This window comes from Vombatus ursinus, unplaced genomic scaffold, assembly GCF_900497805.2.
Source record: "Vombatus ursinus unplaced genomic scaffold, bare-nosed wombat genome assembly UNPS02014839.1, whole genome shotgun sequence".
NCBI classification, from domain to species: Eukaryota; Metazoa; Chordata; class Mammalia; order Diprotodontia; family Vombatidae; genus Vombatus; species Vombatus ursinus.
This window is the reverse complement of record NW_020954617.1, coordinates 3678216-3693842: the sequence shown is the minus strand read 5'-3', so window position 1 is coordinate 3693842 and position 15627 is coordinate 3678216. Positions and strand designations below refer to the sequence as shown.

Here is a 15627-nt window from a genome sequence, read left to right as displayed (position 1 = left end):
AGCATGTGAAGGGCAAGTAAGACAAGAAAGCAAGAAATTCAAAGGTGAAGGTTAGTGCTTTGTTGAACTTGAGTGTAGTTTTAAGATTGTAAAGGGAGGAAAGTAGGGTCAGAGCAGGCATGATAGACTTGGAGAATAAGATGGAACCAGAGGTCACAAGTCAGAATAAAATATGGGTTTAGAAGGAATGAGGCCAATGGAGAAATGGAAGAACAAGGAATTATGATGAGAATGGGGAATTTGAGAACTTAAGAAAGAAAGGATGTACAGCAAAGGAAATAAGCATTTAAATAGCACCTATTACATGCCAGGCACTGTGCTAAGCACTTTTACAAATATTACTTCATTTGATCTTCATAACAGTCCTGTGAGGTAGGTGCTATTAACGATTTCCCATTTATCCTGTATATAGCTTGCTTTGTATATATTTGTTTGTATGTTGTCTCCTCCCTTAGATTGTAAACTCCTTGTGGGTAAGGTCTGTCTTTTGCCTTTTTTTTTTTAATCCCCAATGTTTAGCATATTGCCTAGCACTTAGTAGGAGCTTAATAAATGTTTATTGATTGATTGAGGCAAACAGAAGTTAAGTGACCTTCTTAGGGTCACATAGTCAAGTAAGTGTCTGAGGCCAGATTTGAACTCAAGTCTTCTTGACTCCAGGTCCAGTGCTTTATCCGCTGAACCATTTAACTGCCTCAAATCACAAAGGTGACACAATTTGGGGTGATGGTAAGATACAGGGTATTTAAGCTGCTGTGAGTATCTGAGGTAAAGATGCAGAACATGGGTGTTAAGGAGGTTGCTGAATTGAGAGACTAGGGCAGGGGTAAGGCCACATGTGATCTTCCAGGTTCTTAAGTGTGACTTTTTGACTGAATCCAAATTTTACAGAAGAAATTGCTGCAGGTTCCCCACCCCTGGGCTAGGGTGTTGAAGGGAAGCCATCTTGTGTGTGGAAATCTTTGAGGATCAGGGTGGGATTTGGGCTGAAAAGAAACACTGAGAGTCAAGTTTTGTACTCATTGATAGAAGAGGGATAATTACCTGGATGCTTATTATCACAAAGCTAAGTGTGAGAGTCTGGCTGTCTTTCTAAGTGTATCTTCATGGGCATTCTGCAATGTAGCCTGTTTGAGAAGCAGATATTCAGTTAATGCGTACTCTTAACTGCTGGACTCAAGGTAACTTGTGCCTGCAGAAGATCTTAAGACAGTACTCTTGTATTGCTAGAACCAAACTGGTCTTCAGTGCACTATGAGTAATATACTAGTAGAAGCATAGCATTTTAGAGCTGGTTATCTCTCTCTGAGACCTTGAGGGATGTCATTCAATCTAGAAGCTTTTTTTCCTGATGCTTTTGCTTTTGAGACTTTATGCCAATTTCTGTAATTCCCAAACAGAAGCAAACAAATTCATAAATCTTTTCCCCCCACTTCAATTCCCTTGACTGACATCCCTTTACCTGCTCTCTTTGGAAAACTGAATGACTCCTGATTAGATTTTAAAAAAAAGACAGTGTTTGGATTTAGAAAATCCATACATTTACTCCTAGAAAAGAAAGAAAGTATGGTACCCTTCTAATACATTTAGGTTAATGATAACATTTTCAGAGCTCAAGTGAGAAAAGTAACACACAGGGTCCACTTTGAGCTGAGAAACTCACACACTTTAATCCTGCTGTGCACTTTGCTGGCAAGTCCCAATTGTGCACCACATAAGCAGGTGAAAATATTATTGCAAGGGGTGTGATTACACTTATTTGAACCCTAGAATAAATTTTGCTTAAGCAGTACTAAAGAACCAATTACATCAGGTAAAAGTGTTATTTTACTTTTGCTTTCTGAGAGATTTAAAAAAGAATCCATCTTGTCAAGGATATTGGTGCTGAGAGCATACCTGTTCTTGATTTTCTTTTATAGTTTCCATTTGATTTGCTGCTGATAAATTCATGCAAATAATTAAAAAGATATGGTTACTTTTTCCTCTTCTCTATTACTTGGTTTCAATCATGACGAACACTTCCTTGCATCCTATTTTCAAAATCCATAAAGTTTTATAACAGAGAATATTTTAAAACCTAGAGATCAAAGCCTTCTGCTACATATGTCTGACAAGTTGAATAAAAAGGAACTGGATTTCATTAACTGAGAACCTTAATTTTGTGAAGTAATGAAGGCATTTGGTGAATAGGTAGCAACCATGTTTTGTTTCATTAATATGTACATATGCAGTTACAACGAATTTAGTGATATTAAAGGCCTTTCCCATAGCACCATTATAGCTAGAAATGTACATGCATATATGTGTAAACAGGTAGGTAGATATATTTTTTTTCTTTCAGATTTTCTACTTTCTATGTAATTATTACTTTTAAGAATAAGCAAATTTTCTATTCTCTGTGTTTAGTTCCTAGTCTCCCAGCCTTTCTTTTCCTTACCTTTTTTTTTTTAAAATCAGTTTAATAACATTTGGTTAGCTCTGTCTGTGAAAAGCAATATGTTAGGTATTGGGGATACAAAGACAAGATGAAAGCATTCCTACCCTTAAGTAGCTCACTATCTACTGGGGAACATGGAAGGTGGTGATAAGATAAACATATGGATAAGTAATTACAGAGTAATTATCAGGGGGAGAGAGGGCTAACAACTGAGCAAAATAGGAAAGACTTTTTTTTTTTTCTTGAGGGGGGATGAGGAGATGACACTTTGAGTGATCCTTAGAAGGATTATAAGAGGAGGAGGTGAGGAGAGACTGCATTCCAGATACTGGGGGCCACCTGTACAAAGTCAAGAAATTGGGAAAAGAGATGGAGTGTGCTATATAGGCAATGGCAAGCAACACAGGGGACTTTCATAATACTGTATTTTTTTTTGGTATCTAAAGCCTGTGATTTCATTGGTATAGGGGACTTCCAATAAGGAAACTCCATCTACCAATGTAGATTAGCACCTTTGCTACAATTTGTAGTCTTAGAGCACTGCTTGGGTAACCAGGAGTAGAAGGGATTTGCCCAGGGTCACACAACCAGCATTTGTCAGATACAGGACTTGAACTGAGGTTTTCCTGCCTTTGAGGTCAACTGACAAATTAACACAATTAACAAAACTGCTTCTCATTGTATGTGTGTGCTCATGTGTGTGTGTGTGTGTGTGTGTGTGTGTATTTTATATACTTATATGTGTACATACATATATCCTCCAGGGGTTCTTACCCTGGGGTCTGCATACTTGTTTTAAAAAATATTTTGATAACCATATTTCAGTATAATTGATTTCCTAGAACCCACACTATAGAATATAAACCCTTTGAGAGTAGGACTCTATCTTTCTCTCCCTACTCCCTAGCATTGTATATGCTTAATAAACAATTGATTGGTTTACAGTCATAGATCTCTTATCTCTTTCCCTTGTGCTGCTAAGATTCTTGTTCTCTGCTATTTTTCTGTGAGTATTTCTTGCTTTATGCAAAATTATATTTTCAAAAAGTTAGTATCATAGAATTTTAGATATGGAAGACACCCAAGATGTGTGATACTGGCAAATCAGTTACTCTCTTAGTTTTCTAATCTTAACATGGAGATGCTGCTGCTTGCACTACCTATCTCATAGGATGGTTGTTTGGGAATTACTTATAGTTCTCTAAGAATGTGAACTGCTTTGATTACCTAGTGGAAACCCCTATTTTACATATAAGGAAACTGAGGACCAAGGAAGGGAAGCAGCTGCTCAAAGTCACATTGGGTCTTCTGATTCCCTACCTAGTAATTTTTCCACTCTACATCACTCTATAGCCACTCTCCATGTGAGTGTGTGTGTGTGTGTGTGTGTGTGTGCACACTAATCAAATGCCATTTTCTCATTAACTTACATTACCCTTTGTAGATACTTTATCTTGATTTCTGATTGATTTTCCAATTAAGTTTCTCCTTCCTCAAAGGATTGCTACCTACACTGGATGCTTGTGAAGAAAATGCTTTGTGAATTGTAAAGCATTATATAAAATGAGAGGCAGCATTGGCATAGCTGACAGCCAGGAGGACATGGGTTTGCGGCACATACTATCTGTGTGATAATGGCATGTCACTTATCCTTCCAGTATTCCATATAAGTCTGTAAATTACCAGTGAGTTGCAGAAACAGTTGCTATACAGTAGACCAATTAAATTCCTAGTCTGGACAAAAACAATAAATGTAAATTTTCCAGTGCTCGTTCTCCTTGTACAGTGGCAGCATAATACATTGGAAAGAACAGTGGGAGGGGCAGCTAGATGGTGCAGTGCATAAAACACCAGCCCTGGCCATATACCCTGATTCCTCCTGGAGTCAGGAGGACCTGAGTTCAAATTAGGACTCAGATGCTAACTATATGACTCTGGGCAAGTCACTTAACCCCATTGCCTCCAAAAGAAAAGGAAAGAAAGAAAGAAAAAGAAAGAAAGGAAAAAAAGAAAAAAGGGGAAAAAAAGAAAGAAAGAAAGGAAAAGAAAAGAAACAAAAGAACAATAGTTCTAGAGTCAGAAGCATTGGGTTCAACTTCAACTTCCGATGCTTCCTTCTTGTGTGATGCATATCATTTGATCTCACAAGGCCTTAATTTCTTTACCTGTAAAATGAGAGTTGGCCTAGTTGGCCTCTGAGGTCCCTTTTAGCTTTAGGTCTATGCTCTTATGTACCTTTTATAAGGGCTGAAAAGTAATCCTTTACATTCCCTTACAAAGGAATCACTCTATTGTAGCATTCTATTTGTTGCCCTGAAAGATAGGATGATTTTGATTTAAATTTCCTGTGCTTCATGTAGAGTGAGTTTTGCAAATGTGACTTCTCAGATCTTGGGTTTTTCAGAGGTGTATTGATTTGAAGGATGGTAAGCAGTCCAGATTGGAAATTCCTGAAATGGCCATGTAGTTCAAACCTGGGATTCATTGATCTAAGCCATTTAAGTATGTTTATGGCATCTGTCCCACCACTGCTATTAGCAGCAGATCAGAGGATGGGAGTTGAATTATTTTGTTCTTCCTTATGACTTGCCAGTTATGGGGATGCAGAAATGGAGGCACAGATGGGTTTTAGCTCATGTGGCACACTGAATCATAAGCTTTGGTTAAAAAAAAAAAAGAACACTATTCATGCATCTCTGTGGCAGCAACAAAATAATTTTTTTGGGGTGGTGGTAAAAGCACAGCTTTGTAGGTCTTGGCTAGATGCAGAAAACTTTGATTCTGTAGTGAGGCTTCCCTATGTTCCAAGTAACCTATGAAACTTAGGAGAACTTTAAATGACTAAATTAACCCCTTGGAACTTAATAATAAGTATTTTCTCTACATATATCTCAGTTCTGTTTATGAGCAGCTATTCCCTTGAGGTTTTCTTAGCCTTTGTATTTATTTTGTTCTGCCTTTCAGTCATTTCCAGGCACCAACTAATCTGGTAGTTAGTCCAGGAAATTGTCCATATGGCTGAAAAAAATAATAATCTGTTGTTCGAATTGGTAAATGGCAGCATGGTCTAGTGGGTAAAAGGTTAGCCTTGCGTTCAGCAATTCATGGGTTCAAGCTCTGCCTCTGAGATAAACTATGGGACAATATGAAAGTTATTTAGTCTATCAGGGCCCTGAGCAATTCTCTAAGAATTGAAGTTCCAAAGGAGTTGTTGATCTGCACTCGTGGAGAAAATTTCCACCCAAAGGGTATGCTACAGGGATCAAATTACAGATATGCAATAAATATGACAACAGCAGCAACAACAAAGATTTTCAGATTGATCATGGGGGAAAAAAACAACATTGAAATAGTTGGTTTTGTTTAAAATTGACAAATAAATGGTTAGGGCATTTTAAAAAATCACTGTATTATTTCCCCCACCCCACCTTGTTTTTCCCTCATAACTCCCCTTCCTCCGTACAAACATATATACATATACACATACATTTTCAGAATTAGTGTTAATTCAGACAATTTGGTTATAAAGTTAGTCGGTGTCATATAGACAAAACTTCTGAATTGTGATTTTTTTTAAAGAATTTTTTTTAATAGAATCTCTGTTTACTGTAGTCCACAGTCATCCTTCTCCTCTTACTTATTTTTCTACTCTCTTGGAATCTAGTTCTTGTTCATTTGCACCAGGACACCTCTATTAAAGGATCACAGACCATCTTCTACATTATTTTGGATTTCTTAACTCCTTTCAAGGCTTTGTTCAAGAGCAACTCATGGGTTCCTTCTTTAAAGGTGTTTGCTGATTCCCTCAGTCATTTCTGTGGCCACCACTGTGTATTTTTCATATATGGCCTTATCTGTGAACATGTTGTATGTTCCCTGCTACCTTCCTTCCTTGACCCAGTAGAATGTAAAATCTACAAGGGCAAGAATGTCTTACTTTTATATTTGTACCCCAGGGCCTAGCACAATGCATATTATATAGTAGGTACCTAATAAATATTTGTTGACAGATTATTGATTACTCATTTTGCATTTTAGCATTTAATTATATGTTATTTTGTTATACAATTTGTATTATTCTCTTGGGCTATTGTTTAACTCATATCATTGTGTGTGTGTGTGTGTGTGTGTGTTTCTCTAATTAAATAGTCAACCTTCCGAGAGAGGTAGGACTCTGAGTCAGACTTTTCAGTATCTTCCAGAGTGCCTAACAGATCTTTCCACACATTTGTTGTTTAGTTGTTTTAGTTGCATCTGACTCTTTCTGATCCCATTTGAGGTTTTCTGGGCAAACATACTGGAGTGGTCTGCCATTTCCTTCTCCAGCTCATTTTACAGACAAGGAAACTGGCAAACAGGGTTAAGTGGCTTGTCCAAGGTCATACAGATAGTAAGTGTCTGAGGCCAGATTTGAACTCAGGAAGATGAATCTTCCTACCTGGCACTCTATCCACTGTGCCACCTAGCTGCCCTTTCCACATAGTAGGGACAAAATAAATAATTTGTTCAATGAATGCATGTATCCTATGAATGAAGTGATGGACTCCATGGGGCACATATAAATACACACTACAAATCAGTGTCAAGGCCTGGAATGGAATCCCAAGCCCCTCCCTCCTTTTTTCTGAAAAGTTAAATGCAGTCTGTGTCTTAATAAAATACACATAATTATATAACTTCTTCTTCCAGAAAAATAAATGCAGACCAGGCTGACACAGACAAGGTGAAGCAGAAGGATGAGCAATTTTGTGATGTATTCAAGCAGGATAAATACCCAACCCAGATAATTCAAGGCTAGACATCTCTGTCTACATCACCTGTCTACCTTGCTTAAAGTTGTCACTAGAATATTTTTTTTTTCAGGCCTTCAGATAGTTTGCCAGGAAGCCCTGACTATGCAATGATTAGTGGTTTCAAAATGCTATTCAGGATAGAATAGGTTTTCAAAAGGATGCTTAAGTAATTAAGGCAATTTAATTAAGTCTGTAATAATAATTTGGAAAGGCCAGTGTATTGTTCCCAGGAGAAGGTTACAGTTCTAGTATCAGATTTCATAGTCACATGATGTATTTTCCTTGAGACTCACTCTCCTAGTTTCTTAAGCAGTAATGAAGGTAGTCTCCAACCTAAAAGTGGATTGTGGTCTAAATTTTTAGGAAAATTTTTTTTAGAAGCCAACATATTTTCCTTAAGAAACAATATTATAGATGGTGTTTGATTTTCAGTTGATCTCAGATAAAGTAATCAGAGATTCTGTAACAGTCCACAGAAGCACAGATCATAGATTGAGAGTTGGAAGGGAACTCAAATGGCTCTCATTTACAACTGAAGAAAGGAGATTAAATAACTTGGCCAAGATTACAGTGGAAGTTAAGTATTAGCTCCTCTGGCTCCATAAGGTTTCCATTCCACCACATTAGTTAATGACTGTTGTAGCTAACGTACTAATTATATTAATGTATTGATAGTCCTAAAAATTCCCATTGTCTCTCTCTCTCTCTCTGATTCCCCCAATGAGCCAGAATATTCCCCCATTGTGTGAGAGAATAAATTATAATGTAGTGGCAAGAGGACTGGTTCATACTCAAAGGACCTAGGTTTGTATCTGGCCTCTTTCATTTACTACCCTCAGGGAAGTCATTTAATTTTTTTTAGCCTCAACTATAAAATAGGCCAAAAAATGACTTGGACTAGATGTTTCTTCCAGCTCTCAATCCTTCCCTGCCTGATGGGGAAGAAGTTCATGGAAAGTTAGAAAGAAATAAAAGACATCTCCCTCTTTTTCTCCTTCCCCTTCATTCTCCTCTAGTGTTAAGGGGGACTTTGCTTTTGTTCGGTTGTTTTTAGTCTTGTCTGGCTCTTCCTAATCCCATTTGTGTTTGTTTGTTTGTTTTTGTTTTTGTTTTTGTTTGGCAAAGATACTGGAGTAATTTGCCATTTCCTTTTCCATCTCATTTTACAGATGATGAAACAGAGGTAAATGGGGTTAAGTGGCTTGCCCAGAGTCATAAAGTTAGTAATTGTCTGAGGCTAGAATTGAACTCACAAAGATAAGTCTTTCTGACTACAAGCTGCCTGTTACTTTGCTACTGGGATGAATAAAATCCCAAAAAGGATTTCTAGCCACAATGGCTTCATATTTAAGGAACATTCTCAAGTCTAAGGTTATCTCTTACTGACTTCCTGTATAGCAGACCCCTTGGAGGAAGGCCACTCTGCCCATCATTCACCATAGAATGGATAGGATTTAATGTATGGTTCGTCAGTTGAAGGGTAGAAGTTAATTTCAAAATTAAAGGAAGGATTTTGTTTCAGGGCCATCTTGCCAATAAATCGTACCCACAACATGGTGAGGCTTAGGTAAGTTAAATCAAACTGCTATTTTCTCTTTCATTACTAAATTCTCCTCATATTTCTTTCTTGCAACCCTTTCCCACCCATGTCAAGGAAAAATAACCCATTGTCATAGGGGAAAATAACGATTATGGAATTGTTGTACAGCTACATATTGGTGTCATTTTCATCTGAAGCAAGAATTAGGTATCACTTAAACAAGACTGCTTCTACAGGTGAGGACAGTTTTTGAAGAAGCAAAATTCCCTTTGCAGAATCATGCCTTTATAAACAACTGTCCTCAATGGTTCTCTTAAATCACAGATTTAATTAAAAAAATCAGCACATCAGCATTGCCCTCTTTTATTTTCTCTCCCTTTGCAGGTGGTGTTTGTATTGCTCAGTCACAGAAAATCCCCCGTGAACCAAGGCCTGGAGAATTTGACAAAATCATCAAACGTCTGTTGGAAACACCTAATGCTCGTGCAGTGATCATGTTTGCCAATGAGGATGACATCAGGTACTTGTCTCTTTTCTTTTCTGTAGAGAATCAGATCTGAGGACCCTTATCCTGTCTCCTAATTTATTTATGTGTGATGTAAAACATTGGAAATTTAAACTATGTAAAGAAAAAGCCCTTGTAGTTCTAGAGAAGACTGGATTCTGCTCTATTGATCCCCTGCAGTTATTCAGCTTCTAAGGCTCAAGCTTCCCTCTGCTAAAATCCAGAAGTTAAAAGAGAAGAAACAAACACATATGATAGGCTGAAGGATGCAGGTGAGCTTTAGGATAAAGCTAATTAACATGTACTGGAATTGAAGTCGACTCTTATTAAAGAGATATAATTTAGGCAGTTTAAATAATCGATTGACAGATTGTGTAATAGTGACCGACTAAGTATGTATATCTTCACTCATCTAGTGTTCTCGGGCTTGTGTTTGTTGAATTTCTTTGTGAATGCTGTAGGTTTTATTTATTTTCATTCCTACAGGCGAGTATTGGAAGCTGCCAAAAAAATAAATCAAAGTGGGCATTTTCTCTGGATTGGCTCAGATAGCTGGGGCTCAAAAATATCACCTGTCTATCAACAAGAAGAAATTGCCGAGGGGGCTGTAACTATTCTACCCAAAAGAGCTTCAATTGATGGTAAGAAGGACACATTGTAATGATTGAGATCAACAAAAGGATGTTTTAGTTATAGGAACTGAAGCTCAATGGGATAAAACATGATATTAAAATTGGAATGTGAACATTTATAATTACTCAGTTTGGTTGTGTGAATATGCATAGCACATAGCTGCTTCCATTGTACAGACTGAATTGACCAATTATTAACCAGGTGAGACACATATATGAATATGAGCAAGGAGGTCATTCACCACTTTGAGTCTCAGACATGTTTTCATACTTTGTGATTGAAGATAATGACTCTTCTGGAGAGATAGTGTGGAATGGTAGAAAGGGGAATATCTTTCCTGGAAATCTAAAATGGGAGGTTTTTTTTTCATTTGCTTTGAAATAGGAACTGGAGATATAGACAATTAACACTCCTCACTATCCCCTTCCTCAGAGCTAGAAAGAGGAAGGAGGATACTTTTCTTCTATTTTTTGTATAGTAATAATTTTATTTCTTTCTTTTTCTGGGCAAGTGTTCAAAGCATTCCTGAGATTTTTTGAGGTCTTTCTCCTGCTTTTTTCTTTTATACTTTCTTTTTTTTCCCTTTCCTTTTCCCTATTCCTTCTTTTCCTTTATTTTCTTCAATATTTTCATTCCCAAGGTTGGTAGTAGTGAACATATAGGAGGGAGAGCCTTGGGAAAGCTTGGTTACATAAGAGAGAGTGAACCATTTGGTTTCATTTTGGAGGTAGCCTGATGTTATAATGAGAACATTGGGTTGGGAGTCAGACGACAGTTGCAGATAGACCTTGTTATCCTGCATTGCTTTTACTGACTTATGATTCTTCTTACTTTCTCTTACTTGCCAATATCTTGCATAGGGTACCAGTCTGAGCTCTGCTATCTTTCTGCCTTGCCTTTCTCTATAAAATGAAGATGTTGCTTCAATAATCTCTAAGATCCCCTCTAGCTCTGAAGGTCTATGATTCACACCAACCTTTTAAAATTTGAAATTGTTCACTCAATATAATAGGTAGCAATGAGTTCTGAAACAGTGATTCATTCTGAATGGTAGCCTGTAATAAAGACACGATCATTATAGGTAATTTTTTTTGGGGGGATAGCCAAGCCTTAGTGTTTTTTTCTGCTACATTCTATATTTCCTATAGACTTAATGAATGCTAAAGCTTGAATAGACCTTCAAGGTTATCTAGTCCAATATCCTCATTTAGCATAATGGGAAACTGAGATCTAGAGAGGTCAAAGGACTTACCCAAAATGAAACAGCTAGTGAATTGGGACTGGAACTCATGTCTTACTTCCAACACATTGTTCTTTCCACAGAATTACAAATTGTGATAATAGCTCATGTTTATATAATGCTTTAAGGTAAACAATGGTCTTTTCACATAACAACCCTGGGAAACATGTAGAGCATGCAGCAATAGATTCAGTTTAAATAATAATAATAGTTAACATTGATACAGCATTTTATGACTCTTAATGTGCATTATATATATAATTTTATTTGATGCTTATAACAACCCTGTGAGGTAGGTAGTTGCTATTATTATTCCCCTTTTACAGATGAGGAAACTGAAGTAGAGATGGTTGTGACTTGCTTAGGGTCCCATGACAGATAAGAATCTGAAATAGGATTCAGACTCAGTTCTTGATGTTAAGCCCAGAGCTCTGTCCATTATATCAAGAGGCCTCCGATATGAAGGAACAACCTCTCTAATCCTTCAACTGATTTGCACAGGGTCATTGAGCTAGTGACAGTTTTAGGAGAATATAACTAATAGTAGATATGGTACAGAAATAGAATAGTGAAACCAACCATTATCGCTGTGTGATTTCTTTTCTGTTCAGTTGTTTTTCAGTCATGTCTGATTCTTCATAACTCCATTTGTGGTTTTCTTGGCAAAGATACTGGAATTGTTTGCCATTTCTTTCTCCAGCTCATTTTACAGATGAGGAAACTAATGCAAACAGGGTCAGGTGATTTGCCCAGGGTCACATAGCTAGTAAGTGTCCGAGTCCAGATTTAAACTTAGGAAGATGAGTCTTCCTGACCCCAGGTCCAGCATTCTATCTACTGTGCCACCTAGTTGCCCTAATTTATTTTTTAGGTCTGAGTAAAGTCCTTGCTCATCTCGGCTACGGCTGGGCAATGCTAATTTGCATGCATGAATACCAGAGTATTATGTTGTTTTAGTCATTCAATTGTTTTTGTTTGTCTAAGAAGGGAAAGTGGGATGTAGGATTAGTCAAATATCCAAGTGGTCTGGGGGTCTAAAATGGCTTGGGGCAGGACCTTAAATATAAGTCAGCTTCTAAATATCTTCTTCCCCGTCCTGATGTGGTTTCAGAAATTCTCAACTTTATGATCACTCTTTTGGTTGATGACCTCAGCAGGGTAATACTGGAACTCATTGGAACCTATTGTTACCCATGGTCACATCAGCACAGATCAATTTTATCAGATTATCTAGAAAATGTGACACGACACTAGCAAATTATGTGGGCAGAAGAGCAGGAAAAGACTGGAACTTTGTTTTTTCCAATGAAGGTGACCAGGTGGGGCTCTGGTCAGTCAGGCTTAGAATGAAAGTAATGTGTATATATTTGGAGAGTAGAAAGGAGAACAGAGTGGGGAAAGGAAAGCTGAAGAAAAGAGAGAAAGGCACCAAAGAGGAAATGAAGGGATACTTGATCAAAAGAGAAGTATATATTAAAGATGAAGTTGTTTTCATATAAATGTTGCTAAGGGCCAGCACTGGTCGGATGGTTGAAGGTCTGCTATCTCTTTCCTAACTTTTTCCTTGTTTTAAAGTCAGCGATTTCAGGGAGGGATGATGGTGCTATTGGTCCCAGTGTTATATTTTTTACTTTCCATGCATTTAATCTCATTGGGATGGGATGGAGCTAGAACTGTAATTTCCTTGGTATAAGGAGCTGCCAATGTAGATAGTCTTTTAAATACAGGTCCATGTCTTCTCTTTAATTTATAGTCACAGAGATATGCCTGGGAAACTGAGAGTTTAAGTGATTTGCCCAAAGTCACATAGCCAGGACTTGAACCTGGGTTCTCCTGACTCTGAGGTCAGGTATCTATCAACTAGGCTCTATTCCCTGTTATATGCTTTTATCAAACAGTAGTGATAACTTACATGACTCAGTGATTCATAAGTATATACAATTCCATCTTGATTATGAATTTAATTTGGCTTTACTCTAGAAATCCAATCAAATAACTTTAAAATCATTTCTTTCTTGTACATTATAGGGTTTGATCGATATTTTAGAAGCCGGACTCTTGCCAATAATCGAAGGAATGTGTGGTTTGCTGAATTTTGGGAGGAGAATTTTGGATGCAAATTAGGATCACATGGAAAAAGGAACAGTCATATCAAGAAATGCACAGGTTGGATACTTGACTATTTTATTTGAAGCCATTGTTCATAATTAATGTGAAATGGAAAGCTCTCTGTGGAAGAGAATGGTGTCTTATTCATGGGTAAGTTGGAGTCATCTCAATCAGGCTCTTGAGAGCTGATTGTTAAATTTTCTGTATGAGCATTTACACCTGGAAAATTGGGAATGGCTGCAAATCAGGGCTTGAAATTTTGGTGATTTTCCAGACTTAAAGCGATAGAGAAAATCTAAATAATGCAGATTAAATTTAAGAGTGTTATAGATTTTTTTTTCCTTTCAGAGAGTCAGATGTTAAATTATTACTGCCTCACTCTGCTATTCTTTTCCTATGTCCCACAGAGAACCTAGCACAGTGTTGAGCTCATAGTAGGCAATCAACCAGTGCTGGTTAATTGAATGTGTTTGTGGGCTCAGCACTATCCTACACATTAAAGATAATAAAAGAACTCTATTAAGACATGGTTCTTGCCTACAAGGAGCCAATGTTTCAGTCAGGAAGATAAGATAAATATACTTAAATAATTGAACAAAAATATGTAACAATAATGGCAGAAAAACATATAAGTACTAAATTGTATAGTTTAGACAAAGGATTATTTGGGGAAGAAAGATACTGGAGCAGGTCTGAATAATTAGGGAAAGCTTCACAGAAGAAGTGAACACATGGCTATTCCTTGAAGAATGGGTATGATTTGGCAAAATGGAAGAGAAAAAACACTCTGTATGAGTACAATAACAGACTAAAGACCAAAATAAAGAATGATGTAATTTCATAATAGTGAGATCAGTCTGATTAGAGACTTTCTGTTGGGGAATAGTGTAAAATAAATGGGATAGGTAGATTTTAGGGGACCTTAAATTAGCTGAAAGAATTGAAAGAAACCTTTCTGTATTTGATCTCTTGTTAAATTTTACAATGGTCTCCAAAGGTAAATGTCAGGCCAATAGTGATGCCTAGCAATTTCCAGATTAACGTTTTTCAGATTCTGTGTTTATGTACCCCAAAAGGTTTGGGTTGGAAGGAGTGAGGAAAGAGGTGATTGAATTCAATCAAATGCCTGGTTATTTTTACAAATAATTGATTAGAAATTAGTTATATGAACTCAGCTGGCTATCTTAGGAATATCATCAGTCTGACTGAGTTCAAATCATTTCTACCCCCACTCCCCATACTGCCCTGCCAAAATTGTATGGGGACACATACCCTTAACAACAGTGTCTGTAAGCATACTGAATAAATATGTCACCTGTGAATGTGGAATCAACTATTGGATTTTCATGCTTTCTGAATTCTAGTCATGTGTTTGGCTGTTGTTGAAATTGTAATAACCTGCCAAATTAGAGCTATTTTAATAGTAGAACAAAAAAGGCTGTTGACTTGACATGTTAGATCAGATACATCCCTAAGGTAACTGCATTAGGAGACAGATTTTCATTCAAATTCTATTATGGCTGTTTCTGAAATAATTTTGAGAATGATACTTCATCAGAAGCAAATCAAAGAAAGACATACCTGGATCTTGTTACTATTGCTGTTATTATGATTGTCAGTGATGGTTCTTTTTATTATTTTTATTATTATCATTGAGAAAAGTTTCCCAACAGATGCTGGACAGTGTTTGTATCTTGAACAGCCATTCCATCTAGCTTATGCTTCCATTTTTAGTGAGAAAATAAGGTCACCTAACATACTATTGATCAAAATGCTTGGAAGAGTGAAGATTACAGGTCAGTTAAAAGTGTCCATGTTTCATAATTCAACATTGATTTTTGCCTCCAACAGCCTCATCTGTGCTTGACTAGAAATGTATCTATGAATAGATGCCTAATTCAAATTTTACTTCAGGTTTTGTGATGGTTTTGAAAACCTTAGGGAGGTCTTTGAAACTGGAGAATATTTAACGTATCTTTGCCATATCTGCATTAACAATACAAGCAAGTTTCATGTTATCATTTTTGTAACACTTCCCATTTGGCAATGCTGGTCTCCCAACACTTGTACCACCTTTGGGGCCACGTCTGGATGACAAATTAACATGGATAAGAGCTTAGTTCTCATAAGCTTGGGGACATCTTTCTTATCAGCTTTCTAAAGCTAGAGATCTATGCATTTTTATACAACACACCTTCAGGAGAAGAGGCAAGGCACTCTTTTTGAAATATAAGTGGTTTAAATTTTTGTTTTTTGGTAAACCAAGACTTGGTATTTGTCTCATGATTATTGTTACTTTTGGGGTACAGGCCAAATTCCAAGCAGGGCAATGTTTCTCATCTATTGCTCAAGACCTAATGAGTTTGGAAA

The 15627-nt window shown here is 37.0% G+C and overlaps 1 protein-coding gene across 1 annotated transcript in view; it reads left to right on the top strand.

Moving 5' to 3' along the window:
* GRM8 (glutamate metabotropic receptor 8) overlaps positions 1-15627 on the top strand; it is a 907987-nt gene that overhangs the window by 412824 nt on the left and 479536 nt on the right. The window contains exons 3-5 of the mRNA XM_027840194.1: positions 9155-9290; positions 9762-9916; positions 13177-13314. Coding sequence (XP_027695995.1) covers positions 9155-9290; positions 9762-9916; positions 13177-13314 — 429 coding nt within the window. The remainder of the gene's footprint in view (positions 1-9154; positions 9291-9761; positions 9917-13176; positions 13315-15627) is intronic.